Source organism: Heterodontus francisci, chromosome 15, assembly GCF_036365525.1.
Source record: "Heterodontus francisci isolate sHetFra1 chromosome 15, sHetFra1.hap1, whole genome shotgun sequence".
NCBI lineage: Eukaryota > Metazoa > Chordata > Chondrichthyes > Heterodontiformes > Heterodontidae > Heterodontus > Heterodontus francisci.
The window spans coordinates 91,649,926-91,676,461 of NC_090385.1; the positions used below are offsets into that span (position 1 = coordinate 91,649,926).

Sequence of the window (26,536 nt, forward strand, 5' to 3'; positions counted from 1 at the left end):
AGAGAGAAATTCTAAAATAATATCAAATTTAATCCCCATTTTTACTGAAATACTGGAGAAAGTGCAGAGAAGATTTACAAGGATGTTACCGGGATTGAGAAGGTGCAGTTATCAGGAAAGATTGAGCAGGCTGGGCCTCTTATTTCTGGAGAAGTGATGAAGAGGTGATCTGAAAGAGATCTTTATAATTATGAATGTGATCAGGTCGATGTAGAGAAACTGTTTCCACTTGTGGGTTAGTCCGGAACAAGGGGCCATAAATATAAGAGTGAAAGAACAGCAGCAAATCCCCAAACCCCTGAAATGTGTCCCTCATTCGAAGGGACTACTGGAGCCCAGTAGTCTTCATCCTCCCACAGCCAAAGACTTGCAGGTGATCGGTAATTTGGCTGTTGTAAATTGCCCCTAGTGTAGGTAGGTGGTAGGGAATTTGGGATTACTGCAGGGTTAGTATAAATGGGTGGTTGTTGGTCGGCACAGACTCAGTGGGCCGAAGGGCCTGTTTCAGTGCTGTATCTCTAAAATAAAAATAAAATAAAAATAAAAACCTTGTTCACATAGGGAACCCTTCTCACTTTGAGTTACATATGTTTTCACAAGATTCAGTTCCACGGGAAAGAGACAGAGGGAGGCAGACAGGGTTCTGCTTCAGTTCCAGGAGCACAGTCTTCTTCACTTCATGAGCACATGGCTTTGCCTGTCTTCAAAATCCTTTGTTGGAAGATCAAAATTCTCTGCAAAAGTCAGTTCGTCATGTGACTAAAACTGGTCTGGCCATTTCTGTGTATTGGGGAAGCAACTTCTGGGTCCTGATTGTTTCAACATTGTCTGGTATTATGTAAATGTCCTTCCAGTCAGGGCTTGACATTTTTAAGTTTTTGTTCATGTGGCGAAATAATGTGCGCCTCAGACTTGGTAGGTGGGGGGTTTGCCTGACAATCGTGTCATATCACTGACATTGTTTTGGTGCAGAATCGGGACCCAGAAATGATCCGGTTATCGGTTTCCCCACCCCGGATTGAAAATCCAGCACATTCACTCTGTCTCTTATCGGAAAGAACAGACAGCAAAGATTGAGGGCAGGGGTGACTTTCACAGCTCCTGGTAATGTGTGGACACCAGGTCCAGCAGACAGTCGGTGCTCCACAAAGAGGCTGCAGAAATCTGTGATCACCTTATGAGACATTCTGTGTCTTTCAAAGCTCTGCTCCTCCGACAGCTCAAAGAAACTCAACCTTGTTCTGTAGACACTGGTAGGTGGTAGAGTTTACCATGAATTTGTCTCCTCTGTTACTTCCCTCTCTGCTGTCCACCTGCAGCTAACTCCACAGCACGGCCTTGTGACTGGTCATCCTCACTCTCCTCCTTTCACTCAGTGAACAGTCATTTACAACCCATCAGGAACTTCTCTTTAATCAGTAAACTGTAAAGTCTCCAAATCACTATCTCAAACCAAGTACTGTCACCAAACTGTAGGAGGTAACTGTAGAAGATTAAGAGGCATGGAACTGGGGGAGGTTAGAAATTGAGATTAAAATTAGTTAGTGTGGTGAAAAAGGATGAGGACCGCACCAAGGGAGAAGTGGGGCAGTGGGGAGAAGGGGAATCGCTGGGAAGGGGGCAGGGCAGCCTGGTAGCGAGGACAAACCCGGAGACCCTGATAATCTTAACAGTGGGATGTCATGTGAATAAATACCTGCAGAGTCCCACCTGACACCTGGCCAGATTGACTACTTGGCCATATTCATGCATTCAATGACTCCCTGCACCATCAGGAAGCCCATTATCCTGCCAAAGCCATGTGCCCACTTCTCCTGCTTCTCTCTGCTTAGAGAGAAGACAATGAAGTCCCCTTTTAGGGCATGTACAACCTCAGTGATCTCCTGGATGGTGAACTACAATCAGTTGGTGATGTTGCCGGCTCCAGCCTGGAAGAATCCACTGCTCTAGTAAATTGAGGGCCACGGTGACCTAGACAGCCACTGGCAGCACCGAGCATGCCCAGCTCTGAGGCTGCGGGTCTGTTTTGAGAAGGTGACACAATTCTGTGCCCACATCCTTGCTGAAGCATAGCCACTGCAGACACTGCTCCTGACTGAGGAGAAATGCTCTCTGAAGAGCCTAGGTGGGTAAGGCCTCCTGCTGAGAGCCCTCCTCCTCCTCCCCCACCTCCCTCTGTGAACAGATTCTCTGCTGTCTCTGCTCCATCTCCCTGTGATGCTGCAGCCTATGGGGGACTGTAACTATATCCCCATGTCTGAGTGCAAGTATTGTGCTCAGAGGACTTTCAAAACCACACCACTCCTCTGAAAGGCCCAACACCACTCCCTTCAGACTGAAAGGACTTCTGTCGACTCCTCCAACAACACATCACTTCCACTAGCACTGCAGCAGGTAAATAGTTAAAAGCACCTTACCTGAAATTTGGGTGGTAATCCCTTTAAATAGTGCTGGTGGGGAGGGGGTCTTTCATGCAGCTGAACAGATGCATCATTAAGAGGGGATGCTAAAAGGAAAAGTGAGCCTGAAAATGGCAGGTCCGGCATCAAATCAGTGTTAGACACAGACTGAGGTCACGATTTACCTACTCTGCACAATTCCAGCTCACGCGTGAGGCGCCTGCGCTATTGCCCGTCACAACATGGCAAACGGCTCAGGCCATGCTGTAAATGCTCGGGAATGAACCATTGTCATTTTTTTCCAGAACCGGTTCCCTTAGCGATGTAACAACAGGCACTACAGAGCCCAATTTTGCAGCCACAATGTCCTGAGAGGACTTGACTGGTTCGATGCTTAGAAGCTGTTTCCTCTGGCTGGAGAGTCTGGAACTCAGGGCCATAGTGTCAGAGAACAGGGCTGGCCATTTAGGACTGAGAGGAGGAGAAATTTCTTCACTACTACAGGGAAGTTGGTGACATCGTGGCAAAGTCACTGGACTAGTAATTCAGAGGCCCAGGATCATGCCCTTGGAACAAGGGTTCAAATCCCCTCAGGGCAGCTGGTGGAGTTTAAATGTAATTAATTTGTAAAAAGAAAATCTGGAATTGAAACCGAGTCTCAGTAATCATGTCATGAAACTATTAACAAATGTTGTAAAAACGTCACTGCTTCACTAATCTCCTTTAGCGAAAGAAATCTGCCGTCCTTACCTGTTCTGGCCTACATGTGACTCCAGACCCACAGCAATGTGGTTGACTCTTAACTGCCCTCTGAAATGGCCTAGCAAGCCACTCAGTTATCAAGGGCAATTCGGGATGGGCAACAAATGCTGGCCTTGCCAGTGATGATGCCCATATCCCATGAAAAAAAAGCAGGTTGTGAATCTGTGGATTCTCTACCCCAGAAGGTTGTAGTGCTCAGTCGTTGAGTATATTCATGGTTGAGATCAATCAATTTCTGGACTTTAAGAGAGTCAGGAGATATGGGGAGTCAGGCGGGAAAGTGAAGTTAAGCTCAAAGATCAGCTGTGATCTTATTGAATGGCAGAGCAGGCTCGAGGGGCCGAATAGCCGACTCCTGCTCATGTTTCTTATGTAGTTGCAGTGAAGCAGGAAATTCATTGAATCATGATAAATAAGTACTAATGGAAACAGTGTATTAATTACAGCAGTGGGCAGCATCTACATTCATTCATTGAACGACTGTCTGAGATCAGTGGGAGGTTAAAGTGAAGCCAGCTCAAATATCGTTGCTCTTGCGTCAAATTATTTCAGCTGGAAATGAAAAGCCAGGTGGAAAAAATACTCCCATTGCCCAAAGGGTTGTCACTGCCCCACGGTGTGGGCTGAAATTTATACTCCTGCCGCCGAAATCAGTGGCGGTCGCAAAAAATGGCAGCCTGCCCGCGTGGGCCGCACTTATGGAGCTGCCGTGATATTAGCATGGCGGCTCATTTAAATAGTCAGGGAAGGCCGCCCCTCACCAATGATGTGTAAGGGGCGGGCTGTCTGTTCCCAGTAATGTCGTCAGCTGCCGGTGCACAGGCGCTGATGCCATTTCTAAAGGGTATCGAGCGCTACCATTCCATTTAAATATTTAAAGTGGCCTCTCCCACCCTCTTCCAATACCAATTAAATTAATTATTTGCCCTCTCCCCTCCAAAACACTTACCTTGTCCACCTGACCTTCCCACAAAGTACAGAAACCTTAAACCTTCCTACCCCCGGACAGGGATCCGAAGGAGTGGGACCGCTGGCCAGCAGCACGAAGATCGCACCGGGAGACACGGCGGGACCATAGGTCTCATTAGTTCATTGATTTTAATTAAGTTAAATATATAAATGGTGGTGCTGTTGCTGAGCGGCCTCGAGGCCTCGTCACCACCAGCAATATCAAGCCGGGGTTGACCGGCATCGGGGTGCGTGGCAGCCCTCTCCCGGAGACATTTTTCACTCCCCCTCCCCCACCATGACCCCTGACATCGCAGGGGTCTGTAAAATTCAGCCCAGTGTTTTCAGACTCTCCCTCAGACTGTGCTGTGACTTCCCCAGGGATAGTGTTGGTACTGCCCCAAGAACTGTGTTGAAATTGCCCCAGGTATTGGTTTGACACTGCCCCAGATCATTTCGGTCATGACCATTGTCATTGTGATTGGATGGTTTTATTGTTGATAGGCGATAGCCAACATACAGGTTCCAGATTTGTAAATGGCAGTTCCCATTATATGGAGCACACTGAAATTGTCCTCTTAATATTTTCCATTACAAGTTCTATAGCTGAAAACTGATACTGTTGAGGCCAGTTTGAGCTTGTTCTAAATTGTTTAAATCACACTAAATCTATCATGTACATTGCAGTGTTACAGATTATATCACAGATTAACAAAGATGATAAAAATATCTACTAAATGAGAATGAAGAATTCTTGTCGCAGTTGTAAAAATGCCACCTGAAAAGTCGAGCAGAAAGTAATTACTCAACATCAATTGATCAGATGAGATTTAATGATTTGTTTGATTTTAAAGCTCAGTTTCTGGGGAGAGTTAGGCCCAGACGACAAGTCCTGACTGAACTGTGTCTGCGGACACACCAACCATCAGTATCACACATGGACAGTCAGTATTTTGAGTCAGAGGGCTGGATTTTCAAATGCAGGAGGGGGTAAGCAGGGGTGCAGGTGTTCATTAAAAATTGTGTTCACACAGGAATCACTGGATCACGACACCTCCAGACAGTGACGTAATTTTCAGTGGGAAGGAGGGAGGCAGGAACGAAGAACCTGCTCACCTCCAATTAACGCCCCCTTGAGCTCTCTTGATCAGTTTGTTAATGGGACAGGAAGGGATAGGAGGTGATTTTCAAAGTGGGAATTTACCAAACCAAAATAGTCTGGTGCATGTTAGTGCACAGCTGACAGGGTCAATGGGGGAACTGCAAAGTTTGTTATGGAATGGGAACATTTTTCCCACTAAGTGTATCACTGTGAGATCAGACATTGTCCCGTTTGCCTGGCTGTTTGGTCGATTCTCTGTGCGCTGAGGCTTCTGGCCCTCCAAATTCCTGCCTCCTTTCCTGTTTGAGGCAGTGACAGGCCCTGTCATGGCTGCTGTCTGCCTTTGTGGCTCCTGCTCCAACAGGCATCTTCCCCCTCCTCGCAGAGCTCGGGGCCACTAATTGGGTCCCAAGCTCACCTCCGGCCCAATTAACGCATTAGAATTTGAACATTGCATCGTGTGAGAGACATAGACATAGAGCAGGGTCTTGACCTGGAAATTATCCTGGCGTCTGGTTCCTGACCCCGATTTGAAAATCCAGTCCATTGTGTCAGCATTTGGTGACAAAAATCAGTGTAGATTAGATCCCTCTGTGTCTAATGGGAGGAAACCCAGCCACTGCATACTGTATGTGGCAGTTGTTATGAGAGCCGGAGTTTCTGTCCACAATGGGCAGTGGCTGGAATCCGGTATATTATCTCCAGGACTCAGGTAGCAGCATGACTGAAGGCTCATGATGCTGGAACTCTAATGCTCAGTAATTCTACCACACCCCACCCTGCACAAAATTGATGCCCATGTTTGCTGTGGGCAGAGGAACCTTCAGCCAAAGTTCTATCTGATTTCCGGTTGAGTTGCCGGATATTCCGGAGAACTCCCACTAAAGTTACGTTGGGAGTACACCAGAACGGCGATGGATTATCAGGGCCATTGTTTACAAATTGAACAGAAAATTTTCCTTAAATTTTCACATCTCAGGATTGTGCAGAAGTTGCACACAGTTAGGGGTTTCTGTAGAATCAGGTCTATTTCTGTATCGTTCCCCTCTGTGTTGTTCCAAGTATGGACCCCAATCAGGAGCTGATGTGCAAGTGGCAGAGATTTTCTGTGAATGGGAAAGTGAAATCTTTAATCATTTCTGCTTGATTGTTACTGACCATTAACATCCAATTAGAAAAAATCCAGATCCGAATTAGATTATCCTGCAGTTTGTTACAACTCGTGACCATTTATATTGTACCAGAAAATATTGAACCTGGATGTTTATCAGAGATTATCCTGCCATGTCTTAACTCTAATTTCTCATGCAGTATACTGGCAGTGAGATACACTGAAGGAATGTCTATTACATCTAAATAATCACTGTTGAAAATACTTTACTGCAGCTATGACCATCTTAAAGCAGGTGAGAGAGATAGAGAGGTGAAGAGGTTTAAGGAGTAAATTCCAGAACTTAGGGTCAAGACAGCTGAAAGCACAGCTACCAATGGTGGAGCAATTAAAATGAGGGATGCAGAAAATGCCAGAATTGAAGGAGTGCAGATATCTTGATGGCTTGAGGGCTGGAGGAGGATACAGAGGTAGGGAGGGGCGGGGCTATGGAAAGATGTGAAACAAGGATGAAGTTTTAAAATTGCAGTGCTGTTGAATCGGGAACTCGTGTTGGTCAGCGAGCACAGGATGGTGGGTGAATGAGACTTGATGCGATTCAAGATACGGGCAGCAGAGTTTTGCATAAATACAAGTTTCTGTAAGGTGGAAGATGGGAGACTAGCCCAAGAGTCATTGTCTGGAGCTTACAAAGGTCCAGATGAAGGTTTCAGCAACAGATGAGCTGAGGTAGGGGTGAAGTTGTGCAATTTTACAGTAGTAGAAATAGGCAGTTTCAGTGATGGTGCAAATATGTAATCAGAAACTCATCTCTGGGTCAAACAAGAACAAAGAACAAAGAACAGTACAGCACAGGAACAGGCCATTCGGCCCTCCAAGCCTGCGCCGATCTTGATGCCTGCCTGAACTAAAACCTTCTGCACTTCCGGGGACCGTATCCCTCTATTCCCATCCTATTCATGAATTTGATCAAAGCTCTGACAGTCTGGCTCATCTTCAGACAGTTGACAGGGAGAGGGATGGAAACAATGGGCAGGGAAAAGAGTTCATGGTTGGGACAAAAGACAATGGTTTCAGTCTTCCCAAAATTTAGTCGGAGGAAATTTAAAGGAGAGAGAGGTGGAAAGCCAGAAAGTGTTAGGGAAGAAATTCCGGTATTTTGAGCCTTGGTAGCTCAAGGCATGGCTGCCATTGGTGGAGCGATTAAAATCAGGGATACACAAGATGCCAGAATTACAGGATTGGAGGCACCTTGGAGGGTTGTAGGGCCGAAGGAGGTTATAGAGATAGGGAGGCCTGAGGCCTTGGAGAGAGTTGAAATAATGCTGAGAACCTTAAAATCGAGGCATTACCACACCTGGAGCCAATGTAGGTCAGTGAGCACAGGGATGATAGGTCAACAGGATTTAATGTCAGTTCGGATACTTGCAGCAGAGTGTTGGAAGCTCAAGTTTACTGAGGGTGGAAGATTGTGGAGGGGGGGGGGGGCGGGGCAGCCAGGAGAGCAGTGGAATAGTTAAGGCTAGAGGTGACACTTTGTCTATTAGACAGTAACCACTCTTGTTTCTTCCATTCTGCTTTGCCATTAATTTGGAGAAGGGAGGATTTCCTTTGGGGGAAACTCCATGTCAATAGAGAAGAACCTTTCAATCTGGATGGGGGAGGGGCAAATATTTCTTGTTGGTCTGACAGACCCTCAGTCTGTCCAATGAAAATCCACTTCTGTCAATCACCAATGGAAAAAGAAAGGGTTTCCAGAAAAAAATTGCTTCTCAGCCCCGATATATCCTGAATTAGAATGTCCAGGGAGCAGACTGCTAACAACTGGAGCCCAGTCATCAGTATTGGCTGATCCTGGCAACAGATGAACCTCTGTCCTCTCAGCATCACTTACACTGTCTGCAATGGTCATGCATTCATGGGGTTTCTGCTCAGCGTGCTAACCTGGTGAGGGTATAAATATAAAGGAGCTTCCACATGAGGGCCCGAGTGGAGAAAACAAAACCCCAAACTGTTACACTACAATAAAATGAGTTGTTAACCCATTATCAACAGAGCTCAGCCCAATCTGTGAAATACAAAATGTGTTAGACTATTTTACAATATTATAACACAGATAAAGATGGGTGAATTCTATTCCAGATTCCAACCAACAATTGTAAGTCTTGTTTACCATCTTATTGTATATTCTCAGTATTAGAAATGGTAAGGGACAGCAATTAAATACTGAATAAGGGAATATTTTATGATATATATAAATATACAAACAATGACAGGCAGGAAAAGAGCCTCTGGTCCATCCAGACATTCCCACACAATTTTGAAACAGGTCTATCTTTCACTTGAAGGAATTCAGTGAATCGATGATTCCCACATGAGCCGGCAGCCTGTTCCCGAGTCCACTATTCTCTGGGAAAAGAATCACCTCCTGATATTTCACCCTGATCTGACCTTATACAACTTACAATTGTGACCCCTGGTCCTCTCTAAACTATTTATTAGAAACAAACTGTCAATTCAAACACAATCTATTTCCCTTCATCATCTTATAAACCTCAATCACATCACCCCAAGTCTCTGCTTCTCTATAGTGTAGAGACCCAGCTCTCTTATTTCTTCTAATTTAGCTGCACCTGTAACTCTGCTTTCACAAGATTTTCATTTAACTGGTTCCTTTCTGTGCTCCAAAGCTGAGTCATGAAACTGAAAACCTTTTTACAGTAATCATTTGAGACTGGGATTGAAAATATGAAAGTTATGAGTTTAAAAACTTTGTGTTCATGTTATGGAACTCATTTGAAAACTTCTGCCCATCTTGATTAATTCTGTTCTCCTTTGAAATTATCAGCTAAAAATTCATTGGCACCAGTTTTCAGGCAGGGTGGGGGTTACAAATTGCGATCTGCTCGTGCCTGGTCCCGTTGATACTGGCTGCAGGCAAACCTTGTGCTGCCTCCTCATTTCAATGTTTTCAGCGTGCAGCCCAGTGTGACCTGTACTGCTGGTTGGCTGCACACTGAACAGGGGGCCTAACGGTGTGTGAGGTTAACACGGGTTCCAGGAAACCTCCAGCTCTTAAAGACAGTTTGTTCCTCTTAAAGAGAAGTTGCAGTGAATGAAAGGAGGCTGCTGCTGAGAGTCAGTGCTGCAATTGGAGAGAATAGAAATGGAGCACCAGGGCAGAGAGAGGACCCACGGTTCACAGATGTGACGCTGGAGGCCTTAGTTATGGAGATCAACAGGAGGAGAGACGCCATGGACTGAATTTTGCAGCTAAGCCGTGCGTCCTGATTTCGGGACCGGAAACCGGTGCCGCTCCCACATGGGCGGGGATCGACCGGCTGCACGCGATCTTCCAGCAACTGGCCAATTAGGGGAGGTGCGGGGGCTGACCACCGATAGTGCGGAGGTGGAATGGGAGGCAGCAGCGTCAGCGTCAAATGATGATGCTGTGACAGGTGTTGGCACCATCTTTAAAGGGTTGCAGCACTGCACGTAATGGGGACTTCCTGGAAAGCTGAGAAGTTTAAGGAAACCTGCAGCCAGAATGACAGAAGGAAGACCCCACCTAGCCCATCGTTCAGTGGTGCCTCCCTGCAGGTTCTCCTCCAGGCTGCAAGGGCAAGGTGAGATGTCCTCTTCCACAGGGACAGGAGGAGAGCAAGCAAACATGAACAGAGATTGCAGAGGAGGTCACCCCCCCGAACCTGGATCCAGAGCTGCAAGGCATCAATGACCTTATTCGTTCTGTCAAGGTGAGTACTCCATACCTCTTTTCCCTTTGGGGCTTGCATGTGGCAACACGAGGTTGAGTTGTTGGAGAGGGAGTGGCCACCCAGTCGTTGGCAAAGGGGTCAGGCAGCAGCATATCCTGTCAGAGGCAGGGCTGCATCTCGATAAGAGGTGCCCGTCTGGAATTGCTGACTTCCACCATGTCCCTCGAGAGTGGCTTCATGCAGGAGGCATTCATGTGTCCCCATCATGGATCACTGGGCTGACACCAGCATAGACATTGTGCTTGTCTTCGTGTTCCTCTTTCTACTTACAGGACAAGACAGCACATTCTTGCTGCCCTTTGGGACTTCAGTTACACACTGTCTCCCTCAAGGGGCTGGTTGAGAGGGACAATGCCACGTTTGGTCAATGCTTCACCCTTGCTGCTGTGTAATGGGCACCCGGGCACTGGACAATGGAATGCTGAATGAAGGAGGTGACAGCAGGGTTGCAGGAAGGTCAGGCTATGGCTCCAAAAGGTAGTAAGGGTCATATGACATGTCTGTGTATTAGTACCTCCCGAGCCTCCCTTGCGTGTATCTCATTGCGCTGTGCCCTTGGTCCCTGGGGCCTTTCATCTTGCATCACCTGGTCATCAGCCTCCTCCACATCCTCATCATCGGAGGAGGCATCACGATTCACAAGATCCTCATTGTTGAAAACCTTCCCCCTCCAGGTTGTACAGTGTATAGCAGACCACCATGATACGCGAGACCCTCGTTGGGGCAAAATGAAGGGTTCCACCGGATCGATTGAGGCACCTGAACATCTTAAGAAGGCCTATGGCCTGCTGGAAGGTCCTTCGGGGTGCCCAGTGTCAGGGATGGTACCTCTCCTCTGCATCTGTGTGTGGGTTCCTCACAGGCATTATCAGCCATGTCGTCAGTGTGTAGCCCTTGTCTCCGGGCATTCATCCCCGAAGGCACGCGGGAGGCCAGAAAAGCTGTGGCACCTGGGACTGCTGGAATATGTAGGCGTCATGGCTGCTTCCCAGGAACTGTATACACACCTGAAGCATCCTCTGTGGTGGTCACAGACCAGTTGTACATAGAACAAGTGAAAGCCCTTCCTGTTGATGAAGGCCACTAGCTAATCTGTGGGGGCCCTGATGGCCACATACATGCAGTCGATCACACCCTGCACCTGGAGAATCCAACGATGGACTCAAACCCAATTACCTTCTCAGCCTGACTGTCGGTGTGAAAATATACATACTCACTGACCCTCTTGAATGGGGCATCGGTCACACTTTGATGCATCGATGCTCCACACACTGTGAGATCCCACACATTATCTCCAGTGGATTCTGGAAAGATCTGGAGGTGGAGAAGTGACCTTCAGTGCCACTGGCATTGAGTGGACACCACCTCCCCTGGAGCTCAGCTCATCCTCCAGCATGGCACAGAGATCAGTGAAAGTCTCCCTGGAGAGGTGCAGTCTTCAGAGACACTGCTGCTCAGACATTTGAAGGTAGTTGAGCCTCGGAGAGTAGACACTCTGTGGAGGGTACCCTATTCTACACTCAGGAGACTGGTCAAGTGCCCCTCTGCTACCTTCTCCTACATCCCGATACCGAGGCAGACCCTCCTGTTGGCCCTGAGGTTACTGATCTCCCGCTGCCTGTGGCTGGACCTCCCTCCCTCTCTGCTGCTCTTCCTCCCCAACGTGGGCCCTGAAGCCTGGGTGAATGAGGTCCATGGCAAGTGGCCTGTTTCAGTGTACAAGGCCTTTGATGCATATACCGATCCACCCTTTCCCCACCTGTTTCTTCTGCTCAGGTGCCACTGACCCAATGGGACTCTGGTGACATGCCCCTGCAGTGCTGGCACCTGAACCTCCCTCCTGGCTTTGATTGCTGCTGCCCTCGCTGCTCCACCTTCTGTGGCATGTCATGTTGGCTCTCACAATGGCTGCCGGAGAAAGCCAACATTGAGCTCCTGCTTGCTTGCTGCCTGCTTTTACCAGGCGAGGCTCTGATGCCCTGTTTTCCCTTGCGTCATTTGCAAAGTTCAAAAATCCCCCTAAAATGGTGTCAAATGGCCAATTAATTGTCTTAATAACTTCCCGCCACGTCCATGTGCAATGTCCTCCTGCCATGTCGGCAGCCATCGGGAAAATATGGAAACAACGTGAAGACGTCGCACTTCTGGTCCAAAGTCTTCCTTTCTGATTTTCCGTGCCACCCCATCCCCGTCCCACCTCCTTTCAGCCCATTCCCAAAGGGCTTGGAAAATTCCGGCCTACGTTTCTGCAGGGGACCAGGAGACCCTCAAATAAAGTTCTCTGAAGGGATTGGGACCTGGTGGCCCAGTAGATGAACTCCTGGAGACCAACCCCAAGAACCTGGTAGCAGTGACAAAAGAAGTTTAATGACCTGGCTCGAGTGGTCAAGGTCAGTGAAGACATCGTCAAGGGACATCTCCTACCCACCACGCCACCAATGCACCACAGCCCCATCACTCACCCATCATCAATCAGGACTCACAACAGACATTCAGATACTCCACCTCACCCTCACACACATTACAATGATGCCAACCTTACACACATCTCACACTGCCTCCACGTACCTCCAGCTATTCAACTATGGCAGGCACATCAACATACAAAGTACAATACAATCACTGACATTCTGCCTTCTCTCTTGCCAGACAAGGTTGCCCACAATAGAAGGGTGCAATTCTGAACTGGCAGAGGACGGGTACCATGGAGGAGAATGTGATGTGCATCATGGGGAAGACTGCAACAGAGTCCGTAGCTTCCGGCATCACCGAGAACATTCAGGATAATGGTATGTCAAGCCTTATGACCTTTTTCAACTCCTCATCCTGCTATCTGGCATAATGTGCAAGCTGCAGATGGTGGGACGATGGACCCGTTGCCCCAGGAGGAGAAAAACTGGAGGACGGGGAATCAATGATGTCTGTTGCTGTACCATATGTACATGGGGTGGGGTGGAATTGATAAACCGGATGGGGTTTTCCATCCTGTTCATTTGAAATTCATATGCATGCACTCTTGTGCAAAGGTACAATGCTAGACTCACAGAGATTTGTGCAGTTGAAGCATTTCTGGTTAAATTATAGAATTGCAGAAATAAAACAAGTTGTTACAATGGAGGCAGGAGGAATGCACTGTCAATTCAGTCCCAATATTCCACTGGTCACAGCATATTATTAAAGTTTTCCCACCTACTGGAAATTAGCCACTTAAACACTTTATTAACCCCCCAGAATAAAACAGATCAGACCAGATATCTTTAAACAACAACAAATTAACTATTTATTAATAAACTAAATCTTAATCACTATTGAGATAAACCTATGTCTAAAAGATTTTATAACCTCTTAGAACATAGAACATAGAACATTACAGCGCAGTACAGGCCCTTCAGCCCTCGATGTTGCGCCGACCTGTGAAACCATCTGACCTACACTATTCCATTTTCATCCATATGTCTATCCAATGACCACTTAAATGCCCTTAAAGTTGGCAAGTCTACTACTGTTGCAGGCAGGGCGTTCCACGCCCCTACTACTCTGTGTAAAGAAACTACCTCTGACATCTGTCCTATATCTATCACCCCTCAACTTAAAGCTATGTCCCCTCGTGTTTGCCATCACCATCCGAGGAAAAAGACTCTCACTGTCCACCCTGTCTAACCCTCTGATTATCTTATATGTCTCTATTAAGTCACCTCTTCTCCTCCTTCTCTCTAACGAAAACAACCTCAAGTCTCTCAGCCTTTCCTCGTAAGACCTTCCCTCCATACCAGCCAACATCCTAGTAAATCTCCTCTGCACCTTTTCCAAAGCTTCCACATCCTTCCTATAATGCGGTGACCAGAACTGCACGCAATACTCCAGGTGCGGCCGCACCAGAGTTCTGTACAGCTGCAGCATGACCTCGTGGCTCCTAAACTCGATCCCCCTACTAATAAAAGCTAACACACCATATGCCTTCGTAACAGCTCTATTAACCTGGGTGGCAAATTTCAGGGATTTATGTACCTGGACACCAAGATCTCTCTGCTCATCTACACTACCAAGAATCTTCCCATTAGCCCAGTATTCTGCAATCCTGTTACTCCTTCCGAAGTGAATCACCTCACACTTTTCCGCATTAAACTCCATTTGCCATCTCTCAGACCAGCTCTGCAGCCTATCTATGTCCCTCTGTAATCTACAACATCCTTCGGCACTATCCACAACTCCACCGACCTTCGTGTCATCCGCAAATTTACTAACCCACCCTTCTACACCCTCATCCAGGTCATTTATAAAAATGACAAACAGCAGTGGCCCCAAAACAGATCCTTGCGGTACACCACTAGAAACTATACTCCAGGATGAACATTTACCATCAACCACCACCCTCTGTCTTCTTTCAGCTAGCCAATTTCTGATCCAAAGCACTAATTCAACTTCAATCCCATACTTCTGTATTTTCTGCAATAGCCTACCGTGGGGAACTTTATCAAACGCCTTACTGAAATCCATATAGACCACATCCACGGCTTTACCCTCATCCACCTGTTTGGTCACCTTGTCAAAAAACTCAATAAGGTTTGTGAGGCACGACCTACCCTTCACAAAACCGTGCTGACTATCTCTAATGAACTTATTCTTTTCAAGATGATTATAAATCCTATCTCTTATAACCTTTTCCAACATTTTACTCACAACCGAAGTAAGGCTCACAGGTCTATAATTACCAGGGCTGTCTCTACTCCCCTTCTTGAACAAGGGGACAACATTTGCTATCCTCCAGTCTTCCGGCACTATTCCTGTCGACAATGACGACATAAAAATCAAGGACAAAGGCTCTGCAATCTCCTCCCTGGCTACCCAGAGAATCCTAGGATAAATCCCATCTGGCCCAGGGGACTTATCTATTTTCACACTTTCCAAAATTGATAACACCTCCTCCTTGTGAACCTCAATCCCATCTAGCCTAGTAGTCTGTATCTCAGTATTCTCCTCGACAACATTTTCTTTCTCCACTGTAAATACTGACGAAAAATATTCATTTAACACTTCCCCTATCTCCTCCGATTCCACACACAACTTCCCACTACTATCCTTGATTGGCCCTAACCTATCTCTAGTCATTCTTTTATTCCTGATATACCTATAGAAAGCCTTAGGGTTTTCTTTGATCCTATCCGCCAATGACTTCTCGTGTCCTCTCCTTGCTCTTCTTATCTCTCCCTTTAGATCCTTCCTGGCTAGCTTGTAACTCTCAAGCGCCCTAATTGAGCCTTCACGTCTCATCCTAACATAAGTCTTCTTCTTCCTCTTGACAAGCTCTTCAACTTCTTTAGTAAACCACGGCTCCCTCGCTCGACAACTTCCTCCCTGCCTGACAGGTACATATTTATCAAGGACACGCAGTAGCTGCTCCTTGAATAAGCTCCACATTTCGATTGTGCCCATCCCCTGCAGTTTCCTTCCCCATACTACGCATCCTAAATCTTGCCTAATCGCATCATAATTTCCTTTCCCCCAGCTATAATTCTTGCCCTGCTGTATATGCCTGTCCCTGCCCATCGCTAAGGTAAACCTAACCGAATTGTGATCACTATCACCAAAGTGCTCACCAACTTCTAAATCTAACACCTGGCCGGGTTCATTACCCAGTACCAAATCCAATGTGGCATCGCCCCTGGTTGGCCTGTCTACATACTGTGTCAGAAAACCCTCCTGCACACACTGGACAAAAACAGACCCATCTAAAGTACTCGAACTATAGTATTTCCAGTCGATATTTGGAAAGTTAAAGTCCCCCATAACAACTACCCTGTTACTCTCGCTCCTGTCAAGAATCATCTTTGCTATCCTTTCCTCTACATCTCTGGAACTATTTGGAGGTCTATAGAAAACTCCCAACAGGGTGACCTCACCTCTCCTGTTTCTAACCTCGGCCCAGACTACCTCAGTAGACGAGTCCTCAAACGTCCTTTCTGCCACTGTAATACTTTCCTTGATTAACAATGCCACACCGCCCCCTCTTTTACCATCTTCTCTGTTCTTAGTGAAACATCTAAATCCCGGAACCCGCAACATCCATTCCTGTCCCTGCTCTACCCATGTCTCCGAAATGGCCACTACATCGAGATCCCAGGTACCAACCCATGCTGCAAGATCACCCACCTTATTCTGGATGCTCCTGGCGTTGAAGTAGACACATTTTAAACCAAGCTCTTGCTTGCCAGTGCCCTCTTGTGTCCTTATAACCTTATCCCTGACCTCACTACTCTCAACATCCTGCACACTGGAACTACAATTTAGGTTGCCATCCCCCTGCTGAATTAGTTTAAACCCCCCCGAAGAGCACTAGCAAATCTCCTCCCCAGGATATTGGTACCCCTCTGGTTCAGGTGAAGACCATCCTGTTTGTAGAGGTCCCACCTACCCCAGAAAGAGCCCCAATTATCCAGGAAACCAAAACCCTCCCTCCTACACCATCCCTGCAGCCACGTGTTCAACTCCTGTCTCTCCCTATTCCTCACTTCGCTAGCACGTGGCACGGGCAACAACCCAGAGATAACAACTCTGTTTGTTCTCGCTCTAAGCTTCCACCCTAGCTCCCTGAATTTCTGCCTTAAATCCCCATCTGTCTTCCTACCTATGTCGTTGGTGCCTATGTATACCACAACTTGGGGCTGCTCCCCCTCCCCCTTGAGGATCCCAAAAACACGATCCGAGACATCACGTACCCTGGCACCTCTTATTTATCATAACCCTAATGCAGACACACACACATTCAAAAACCAATGGTTACCCAGTTAAAAATAATGTTTCTTATGAAGGAACAAGTAGCTGGGTTGTAAGTCTTTGTGGGTTATGTTCCTGGTTGGTGAGGTGTTCCAGAGTGGAACAGTCAGATGCCATTCGAAGTCTCCAGGCAAGTTCGATGAACAGACCCTAAGGGATATGCATCCAAAGCATTTTGGTTGCAGCAGGCATCATGCAGTTCTTTCAACAAGGAGTATAGCAACAGGTCTATTTGGATTTTAAAATTGGTAGTCTTTCAGTGGAAACATTACTGAAAATTCCAGCAAACACAAACAGAGAACAGAGAGTCACATCTGAGGCAAAGACCTCTTAGAGTTCAGAAGTAAAAAGGAATTTGCTGCCTCCAACGATATAAATGTTCTTTTCCCAGAGGTTTTTTTCATGTTTAGGCAATAACACAGCCTGTAGCTCATGTAGATTTTTCTGCTGAGATATAAACCACTTTTTCCTTCAGAGCATGCTTCGCTGGTTTCCAGATCAAACTGGTTTAAACCAGTCTTTTGCACACAGTCAAAAGTTACAATTCACCATGTGACCTCCTCTTTCTCCAGCTGCTGGCACACTGTGTCCCTTAGTTTTTAAAGGCACACTGTTTTTAAATAGAGAAAAAAACGTTCCATGACAAAATATGCAGATTTTGAATATCAGTGTTACATTATCCAACTCTTCAGCATTCGGAATAGATTACAAATTCTCAAAGGTAGGAGTGAATATTTTATCACTGCATTCTTTAAGTTGTCATTATTTCTGTGTGTGTCCATTGATCTAGCTGTGATACACTAGTTGTCCCAATTCAACCATAAAAATTGATGAAATTCTTTGCAGGATTATGCCAAGTCATTCCTCCAGTCCCATCTGAACCCACCCAGTGAACATCAGGGTAAATGGCTCTGTCATCAGACTCACACTACACAGGACAATACAGTTCAGTAACATTATCTGCTTCCTTTATACAGCTGTCTCATAAGGAAAGAGAGCCCCAGAGGGTTTGCACGCTGTCCTTTCATCTCTGAGACCACTCCAATGGGATAGAATATTACTTCTTCTGATGGATGCAAGGTGAAATTAATTTGTTTTTTTTCAACCCAGTTTTGTGTGTGTGCGTGCGTGTGTGCGCGCGTGCGTGCTCGCATGTGCGTGTGTGTGTGTGCGCGTGTGCGTGTGCATGTGTGTGTGCATGTGTGTGTGTGCGTGTGAGCATGTGGGTGTGTGCATGTGCGTGTGTGCGCGTGTGCATGTGCGTGTGTGCGCGTGCGCGTGTGCGCGTGTGTGCATGTGCGCGTGTGCGCGTGTGTGCGTGTGTGCGTGCGTGTGTGTGTAATGTCAAGGGGGGATAGAGTCTGTCTTGCTGCACATGGTCACTACCGGACACTTGTGCGGCATGAATGTTACTTGCCACTTATCAGCCCATGCCTGAATGTTGTCCAGGTCTCCAGTTATATGGACAAGTACTGCTTCAGTATCTGAGGAGTTGCGAATGGTACTGAACATCATACAATCATCAGCAAACATCCCCACTTCTGACCTTATGAAGGAGGGAAGGTCATTGATGAAGCAGCTGAAGATGGATAGGCCCAGGACACTACCTTGAGGAACTCCTGCAGTGATGTCCTGGGACTGAGATGATTGCCCTCCAACAACCACAGCCATCTTCCTTTGCGTTAGGCATGACTCCAGCCAGTGCAGAGTTTCCCCCAATTCCCGTTGACTTCAATTTGGATAGAGCTCCTTGATGCCACACTCAGTCAAGTGCTGCCTTGATATCCAGGGCAGTCACCCTCACCTCACCTCTTGCGTTCAGCTCTTTTGTCCATGTTTGGACCGAGGCTGTAATGAGGAGCCGAGTAGCCCTGGCGGAACTCAAACTGAGCATCAGTGAGCAGGTTGTTGCTGTTTAAGTTTTTTTTTTATTCATTCATGGGATGTGGGTGTCGCTAGCCAGGCCAGCATTTCTTGCCCATCCCTAATTGCCCTTGAAAAGGTGGTGGTGAACTGCCTTCTTGAACCGCTACAGTCCATGTGGGGTAGGTACACCCACAGTGCTGTTAGGATGGGAGTTCCAGGATTTTGACCCAGCGACAGTGAAGGAATGGTAATATAGTTCCAAGTCAGGATGGTGTGTGACTTGGAGGGGAACTTGCAGGTGGTGGTGTTCCCATGCATTTGCTGCCCTTGTCCTTCTAGTTGGTAGAAGTTGCGGGTTTGGAAGGTGCTGTCTAAAGAGCCTTGATGCGTTGCTGCTGAGCATCTTGTAGATGGTACACACGGCTACCACTGTGCGTTGGTGGTGGAGTGAATGTTTTTGTAAATGTGGTGCCAATCAAGCCGGCTGCTTTGTCCTGGATGGTGTCAAGCTTCTTGAGTGTTGTTGGAGCTGCACCCATCCAGGCAAGTGGAGAGTATTCCATCACACTCCTGACTTGTGCCTTGTAGACAGGCTTTTGGGAGTCAGGAGGTGAGTTACTCGCCGCAGGATTCCTAGCTCTGACCTGTTCTTGTAGCCACGGTATTTATATGGCTACTCCAGTTCAGTCTCTGGTCAATGGTAGCACCTAAGATGTTGACGGTGGGGGAATTCAGTGATGGTAATGCCATTAAATGCCAAGATGGTTAGATTCTCTCTTGTTGGAGATGGTCATTGCCTGGCACTTGTGTAGTGCGAATGTTACTTGCTACTTATCAGCCCAAGCCTGGATATTGTCCAGGTCTTGCTGCATTTCTACACAGACTTGCTTCAGTATCTGAGGAGTCACGACTGGTGCTGAACATTGTGCAATCATCAGCAAACATCCCCATTTCGGACCATATTATTGAAGGAAGGTCATTGATGAAGCAGCTGAAGATGGTTCACTACCCTGAGGAACCCCTGCAGTGATGTCCTGGAGCTCAGATGATTGACCTCCAACAACCACAACCATCTTCCTTTGCGTTAGGTATGACTCCAACCAGCGGAGATTTTTCTGCCTGATTCCCATTGACCTCAGTTTTGCTGGGGCTCCTTGATGCCAGCCTCGGTCAAATTGTGCCTTGATGTCAAGGGCAGTTACTCTCACCTCACCTCTTGAGCTCAACTCTATTATCTATGTTTGAACCAAGGCTGTAATGAGTTCAGGAGCTGAGTGCCCCTGGTGGAACCCAAACTGAGCGTCACTGAGCAGGTTATTGCTAAGCAAGTTCCACATGATGTCACTGTTGATGACACTTTCTATCACTTTACTGATGATTGAGAGTAGACTGATGCGGCGGTAATTGGCCGGATTGGATTTGACCTGCTTTTTGTGGACAGGACATACCTGGGCAAGTTTTCATATTGCCAAGTAGATGCCAGTGTTGTATCTGTACTGGAACAGCTTGGCCAGGGGCATGGATCATTCTGCAACACAAGTCTTCAGTACTGCAGCCGGGATGCTGTCAGGACCCATAGCTTTTGCAGTATCTAGTGCCTTCTGCCATTTCTTGATATCACATGGAATGAATTAGATTGGCACCTGTGATGTTGGGGACCTCAGGAGAAGGCCGAGATTGACCATCCACTCAGCACTTCTGGCTGAAGATGATTGCAAATACTTCTGTCTTTTCTTTTGCACTGATATGCAGGGCTCCCCCATCATTGAGGATGGGGATATTTATGAAGCCTCCTCCTCCGGTTCATTGTTTAATTGTCCACCACCATTCACGACTGGATGTAGCAGGACTGTATTGGTGGCTGGGATATACTGAAACTATTGTGCTTGCTGCTGACTCTGAACTCTAGATTTATTGATTGACATTGTAATCAATTTAAAATAATAATTGAATGATTGGCTAAATTCCCAGAGAAACTGTGTAAATGTCCACAAATTGTTGGTTACAACATTTTTCTAGCTTTCTGATGATTGACTGCTGAGTCAGCCAGTACTGGATGAACAGAAATTTCCTTCAATCAAATATTGGGAAGACCAAAGCCACTGTCTTTGGTCCCCGCTACAAAATCTGTTCCATAGCCACTGAATCCATCCCCTCCCTGGCAGCTGTCTGAGGCTAAACAAAGACATTCACAACCTTGGTATCATATTTGACTCCGAGATGAGCTTCTGACAACATATCTGCACCATCAGTAAGATCACCTATATTCACCCCTGAAAAATGTACGATTTCCCTCCGTGCTACCTCAGCTCATCTGCTTCTGAAACCCTCATCTATGTTTTTGTTATGTCTAGACTTGACAATTCCAACACACTCCTGGCCAGCCTCTCACATTCTACCCTCCATTAACCTGGGGTCTTCCAAAACTCTGCTGCCTGTGGATTAAATCACATTAAGCTCTGTTCACCCATCACTCCTGTTTCCCGCTGACCTACATTGGGTCCCATTGAAGCAATGCCTCGATTTTAAAAATTCTCACTCTTGCTATCAGAACCCTCCATGGCCACATCTCTCCCTATCACTGCATTCTCTGCAGCCCGATAGCCCTTTGAGACATCTGCGGTCCTCTAACTCTGGCCTCTTCAGCATCTCCAGAAATCCAAATACACTACATCTACTGGTTCCACTTTATTCACCTTGTTCAATACATTCTACAAGAGAACTAGTAAATTTATCAAATATACATTCCTTTTCATGAAACCATGTTGACTCCACTTGATTGTATTATGATTTTCCAAATGTTCTGCTTCTACTTCCTTAATAATGGATTTCAGCATTTTCCCAATGACTGATGTTAGGTAAACTCGCCTATAGTTTTCCAGTCCACTGGAACCTTCTCGAACATAAAGAATTCTGGAAGATTACAACCATTGTATCCACTATCTCTGCAGCCACTTCTTGTAAGACCCTAAAATGCAGGCCATCAGACCCAGTGGACCTGTCAGCCTTTAGTCCCATATGTGTGCTTAGTAGTTTTTCTCAACTGATAATGATTGTTTAAATATAAAAGCAAAATACTGCAGATGCTGGAAATCTAAAATAAAAACAGAAAGTGCTGGAAATACTCAGCAGGTCAGGCAGCATCTGTGGAGAGACAAGAACAGTTAATGTTTCAGGTCTATGATGTTTCATCAGAATTGAATGATTGTTTTATGTTCTTCCCTACCTTTTGCCCCGGATGTTCTACTATTATGGGATGTTTTACCATGGAGAAAGATACAAAATATTTTTTCAAAGACTCTGCCATTTCCTTGTTTCCCATTATTATTTCCCAAGATTCATTCTCCAATGGGCCAACATTTACTTTAGCTATTCTCTTCCATTTTATATATTTATCTGTTTTGTAGATTTCTTGCTCATTTACTCTTATAATCTATTCTCTTTTTTTTAGTCATCCTTTGCTAGTTTCTAAAATTTTCTCAAACTTCTGGCCTATCGCTATTCTTCGTTGCAAAATTGTATACCCTTTCTTTTAATTTGATACCATCTTTGACTTCTTTTGTTAGCCATGGATGGTCATCCTTCTCATGGAGTCTTTCTTTCTTAACTGAATATATCTTTGTTGAGGATCATGAAATATCACCTTAAATGTCAGCCACTGCTTATTTATTATCTTCCCTTCTAATCTATTTCACCAGTCCACTTCAGACAACTCTGTATTCATACATCTATAATTGTTTTTATTTAAGTTTAAGACGCTAGTTTCAGGCCAAAGTATTTCACCCTAAAAACTGAATTTGAAATTCCAACATGTTATGATCACTCTTCCCTGGAAGATCCTTTACTATGTGACTGTCAAGAAAACAAGCCATACCAAATGAAAATGTTTAATTAATTGGTGACAAACCGACATTACATTTTTAAAAAGGAGCTGGGATCCTACAGTTAACTTTTAAAAAGCAGGCAGCCAAGATGGCCACCAGATTGCATTGAAATACCTCACATTCCAGGACATAGAATTGGCAATGCATGTCTAACAAGGTTGCATCCAGGACAATGCTTCATGTATTTGTAAACAGCTTAATTTCTAATGGCAAAATGTTCAAAGCCATCTTGGACCATAAACAGCAAAACAGCTGAAGTGGCTGGCAGACAGCTGGACTCTGTTATTGCAAAGCAAACTAACTGGAAAAGCCCATGAGAAAAATTCACTGTTGGCAGATAAGAGTTCATCAGACTATGAGATGACTAAAACTGCTATCCTGGGCACTTATTAGCTCGTTCCGGAGTCATACCACCAAAAATTCTGAACCTTCCAAAAGCAGCCTGAACAAACTTACCTCAAGTTTGAAAGAGTTAAGCGGCTTTCTTTTGACCAGTGGGTATGGTCACTTAAGATACAGCCCACATATGAAAACCTCAGAGAGTCATTCTTCTTGCAGAGTTCAACAACTCGTTCCCCCTTTCCATTAAAACTCACATAGAGGAACAAAAGGTTCCAAGAGCCAGGCAGGCCGCAATCCTCACTGATGAATTTACGCTTGTCCATAAGCCCTTACCCCAAGGAAAACCCTTCCCTCGTCACTGCCACAAAAAGGATAAAAGGTGGGAGGGTGATAGGAGCCTGAACAGCTATGGGTGAGAAGGGAAAGCTGGACACACAGGGGGCCCTCCTCAGGCGAAAAAGAAAGGTGCTGAGAGCAGGAGTGAAGCCCAAAAACCTGTGTGTTTCCATTGTAGCAAGGCAGGTCACCATGGACTGCAGCGGTTCAAGAAGGCAGCTCACCACCATATTCTCAAGGACAATTAGGGATGGGCAATAACTGCTGGCCTGGCCAACATCCCATGAATGAATTTAAAAAAAACTCCACAAAGATGTGGTGGAGTTCTGTAAAACTTGCCACACCTCCCTTCACCTGAACCCACCACACCCCGCTCTCCTATTAATTCCAGCACACATTCATCACTTGTGCGCTAATCAGAGAATCATAGAATGGTTACAGCACAGAAGGAGGCCATTTAGCCCATTGTGTCTGTGCCAGCTCCCTGCAAGAGCAACTCACCGAGTCCCTTGCCCTTCCCTTCATCATAAGTTCAGAAGTGGGGATGTTCGCCGATGACTGTACAATGTTCAGCACCATTCCAATGCCCTTACCAAGATGGCATTCGGGCGTGGGCCACACCGGAAATGCATGGAAGCTGCACGGATGAAATTTTGGTTCCAAAATTGTAACATTGAAACTACTGTCACTATGGAGGTCAATTTTGCACCCTCTGTTCCTTAATCTTTAAAGGATATCAAAGTATTTTGTTACCTGGCACAAGGTGGAGCCCTCAGACTGGGAAACTCTCACAATGGCGACAATGGGGATCCACATAATACAGAAGATTATCATACACCAGCCAAGTGCTGTTGCCCAGACAGGATACTCAACAGGTCCATATGTTGGTGGGGCAAATGTTGCTAAGGACCAGATTAAGATTACCTGAATGAAATGAAATCACAAAACAAGATCAGGTACAGAATGAGAGAATGTCAGCAGCTTGATTATTTTCAGTTGAGATCATTAAAAGATGTAACATCTCCTTACTGCCAGCAAACATGGAGAAATGAAAAACCAACACACTCTCCACCACAGCCAGAAGAGCCAATTCCTTTCGCCAATCATCATCTCAATGTCCTTGATGAATCTGTTTATCCCTGTGAACAACAAGAAGACAGAGAGACACAATCACTTGGTTTGTTCTGTCTTCAGGGCAGCTGGTTTACTCCAGAAGTTCATCTCATACAGGGGGTTACTAATAAATAGGTTAAATCCTGATTTCAAACAGGATGACTAAACTGTTCCTGTCACCAACCTGATTGCCTGTGAAAGTAAAATGTTTGTACAAATCCTGAAGAACTCACTCTAGGAAAGGCCCATGTTTCATATCCATGCTGAGATGGACAGGTCCCTGTTATCAGAATGGGGGAGGATGGACGATCAAAGTGAGCCTTTTGTCAGGAGTTGAAGAATAGCAAATGGATCCCAGAAGAAACATCATGAACACACTGAAGCAGAGTCTGACCTGTTGTTCCAACCACCTTGATCATTGGGAGAAACTGGTAACTGACTGAGTCAAGTGGTAAACAGATATACAACTACCTGACATCCGGGGCAGCGGTAGACCTGGAAGGAACAGGGCTTAAGAGCTATAAAAGAAAGAGCGGGGCTCGAGGCCCTTCATTTACCTGACGCCAGGGCAGCATTCAGGCTCTCTGACTGTTACTGCACGCGCTCTGTTTGGATTAATTTAAAAATCTAATAGCGACATCACTGAAATTCTGTACGCTGATTGGTCAGTGGGCGGCAGCTGTTATTGCCTGTGGATAGCTGAGATAGATTGGAGTAAAAAAAAGGTTCCTTTTAAATTAAAGCCCTAGGATAGCTACCTGTAAATTATTCGTAATTACTAGCCATACCAGTGTGTTTGCACGGAGTGAGGCTGTAAGTTGCATATGGGTATTTTCGTTGGCTGGGGGCAGTGGAAGGTGCTCTTTGGTCTCTTTCTTTCTCAGTTTCAAAGGTCCAGGGGATAAAAGCTGATTGTAAATAGCTGGTAAGTTATTACACTAGCAAGTTTTCATTGTAAAGTTAAGTAATGGCGGGGCAGCTCGGCCAAGTGGAATGTGCCTCCTGTGCAATGTGGGAAGCTGTGGACGTGCCATGTGACCTTGGCAAACAAGTCTGCAGAAAGTGTCCCCGGTTGCAGAAGCTTGAGCTTCGGGTTTCAGAGCTCGAGCCGCGGCTGCAGTCACTGTGGCGCATCCGCGATGTGGAGGACTATGTGGATGGCATGTTTCAGGAGGTAGCCAACCTGGTGCCTAGGCGAGCACAGTCGTGGGTGGGGGGGGAACTCAGTGGCTGCTGGATGGACAAAAAAGTCAGGGCAGGTAGTACAGGAGTTCCCAAAGGACATCCCACTTTCTAACCGGTGTTCAGTTCTGAGTACCGATGGGAAGGAGGGTTCCTCTGTAGAGTGCAGTGAGAGTCATGACCGGAACGTCATGGGTGACTCAGCTGTGCTGGGATGGAGAAAAATGGACAAGAGAGCAATAGTGGCAGGGGATTTGAAGGTTAGAGGATCAGATAGGCATTTCTGTGGTCGCAAACATGATTCCAGGATGGTATGTTGCCACCCTGGTGCAAGAGTCATGGATATCACTGAGCGGCTACAGAGTATTCTGAAGGGTGAGGATGCACAGCTGGAGGTCGTGGTCAACATTGGTACCAATGACATAGGTAGAAAGAGGGATAAGGTCCTGCAAAAAGAATTTAGAGAGCTAGATAGCAGATTAAAAAGCAGGACCTCAAAGGTTGTAATCTCTGGGTTTCTCCCGGTGCCACAGACAAGTGAGTATAGGAATAGGAAGATAGAGTAGATGAATGCATGGCTGAGGAGGTGGTGCAGGAGGGAGGGCTTTAGTTTCCTGGATCGCTGGGCCTGTTTCTGGCATAGGTGGGACCTGTAGAAGTCGGACGGGTTGCACCTGAACCGGAACGGAACAAACATCCTTGCTGGGAGGTTTGCTAGTGCTGTTGGTGGGGGGGGATGGGGGCGGGGATTAAATTAATTTGGCAGGGGGATGGGATACAGAGTGGAAACACAGCACGGGGTGATGTACATTCAAATATAGAAGAGAAGCTAAGTCAGTCTGGAAGGGGCAAAGTTTAGAGGGGATGTGCGAGGCAAGTTCTTTACACAGAGGGTGGTGAGTGCCTGGAACTTGCTGCCGGTGGAGGTGGTGGAAGCAGAT

At 46.3% G+C, this 26,536-nt stretch overlaps 1 protein-coding gene across 2 annotated transcripts in view; it reads right to left on the minus strand.

Annotated features, from left to right (window-relative positions):
- Window positions 1-4,584: 4,584 nt before the first annotated feature.
- The window catches only part of LOC137377791 (sodium- and chloride-dependent neutral and basic amino acid transporter B(0+)-like), a 97,385-nt gene continuing 75,433 nt past the window's right edge, over window positions 4,585-26,536 (minus strand). The window contains exons 12-14 of one of the 2 annotated variants that reach the window (XM_068047848.1): window positions 24,330-24,439; window positions 24,054-24,224; window positions 4,585-6,317 (exon numbers count right to left, since the gene is read on the minus strand). In XM_068047848.1, coding sequence (XP_067903949.1) covers window positions 6,180-6,317; window positions 24,054-24,224; window positions 24,330-24,439 — 419 coding nt within the window. In that variant the 3' untranslated portion in view covers window positions 4,585-6,179. Of the gene's footprint in view, window positions 6,318-24,053; window positions 24,225-24,329; window positions 24,440-26,536 lie in introns of those variants that run through there. The other variant, XM_068047849.1, reaches the window with a different exon arrangement.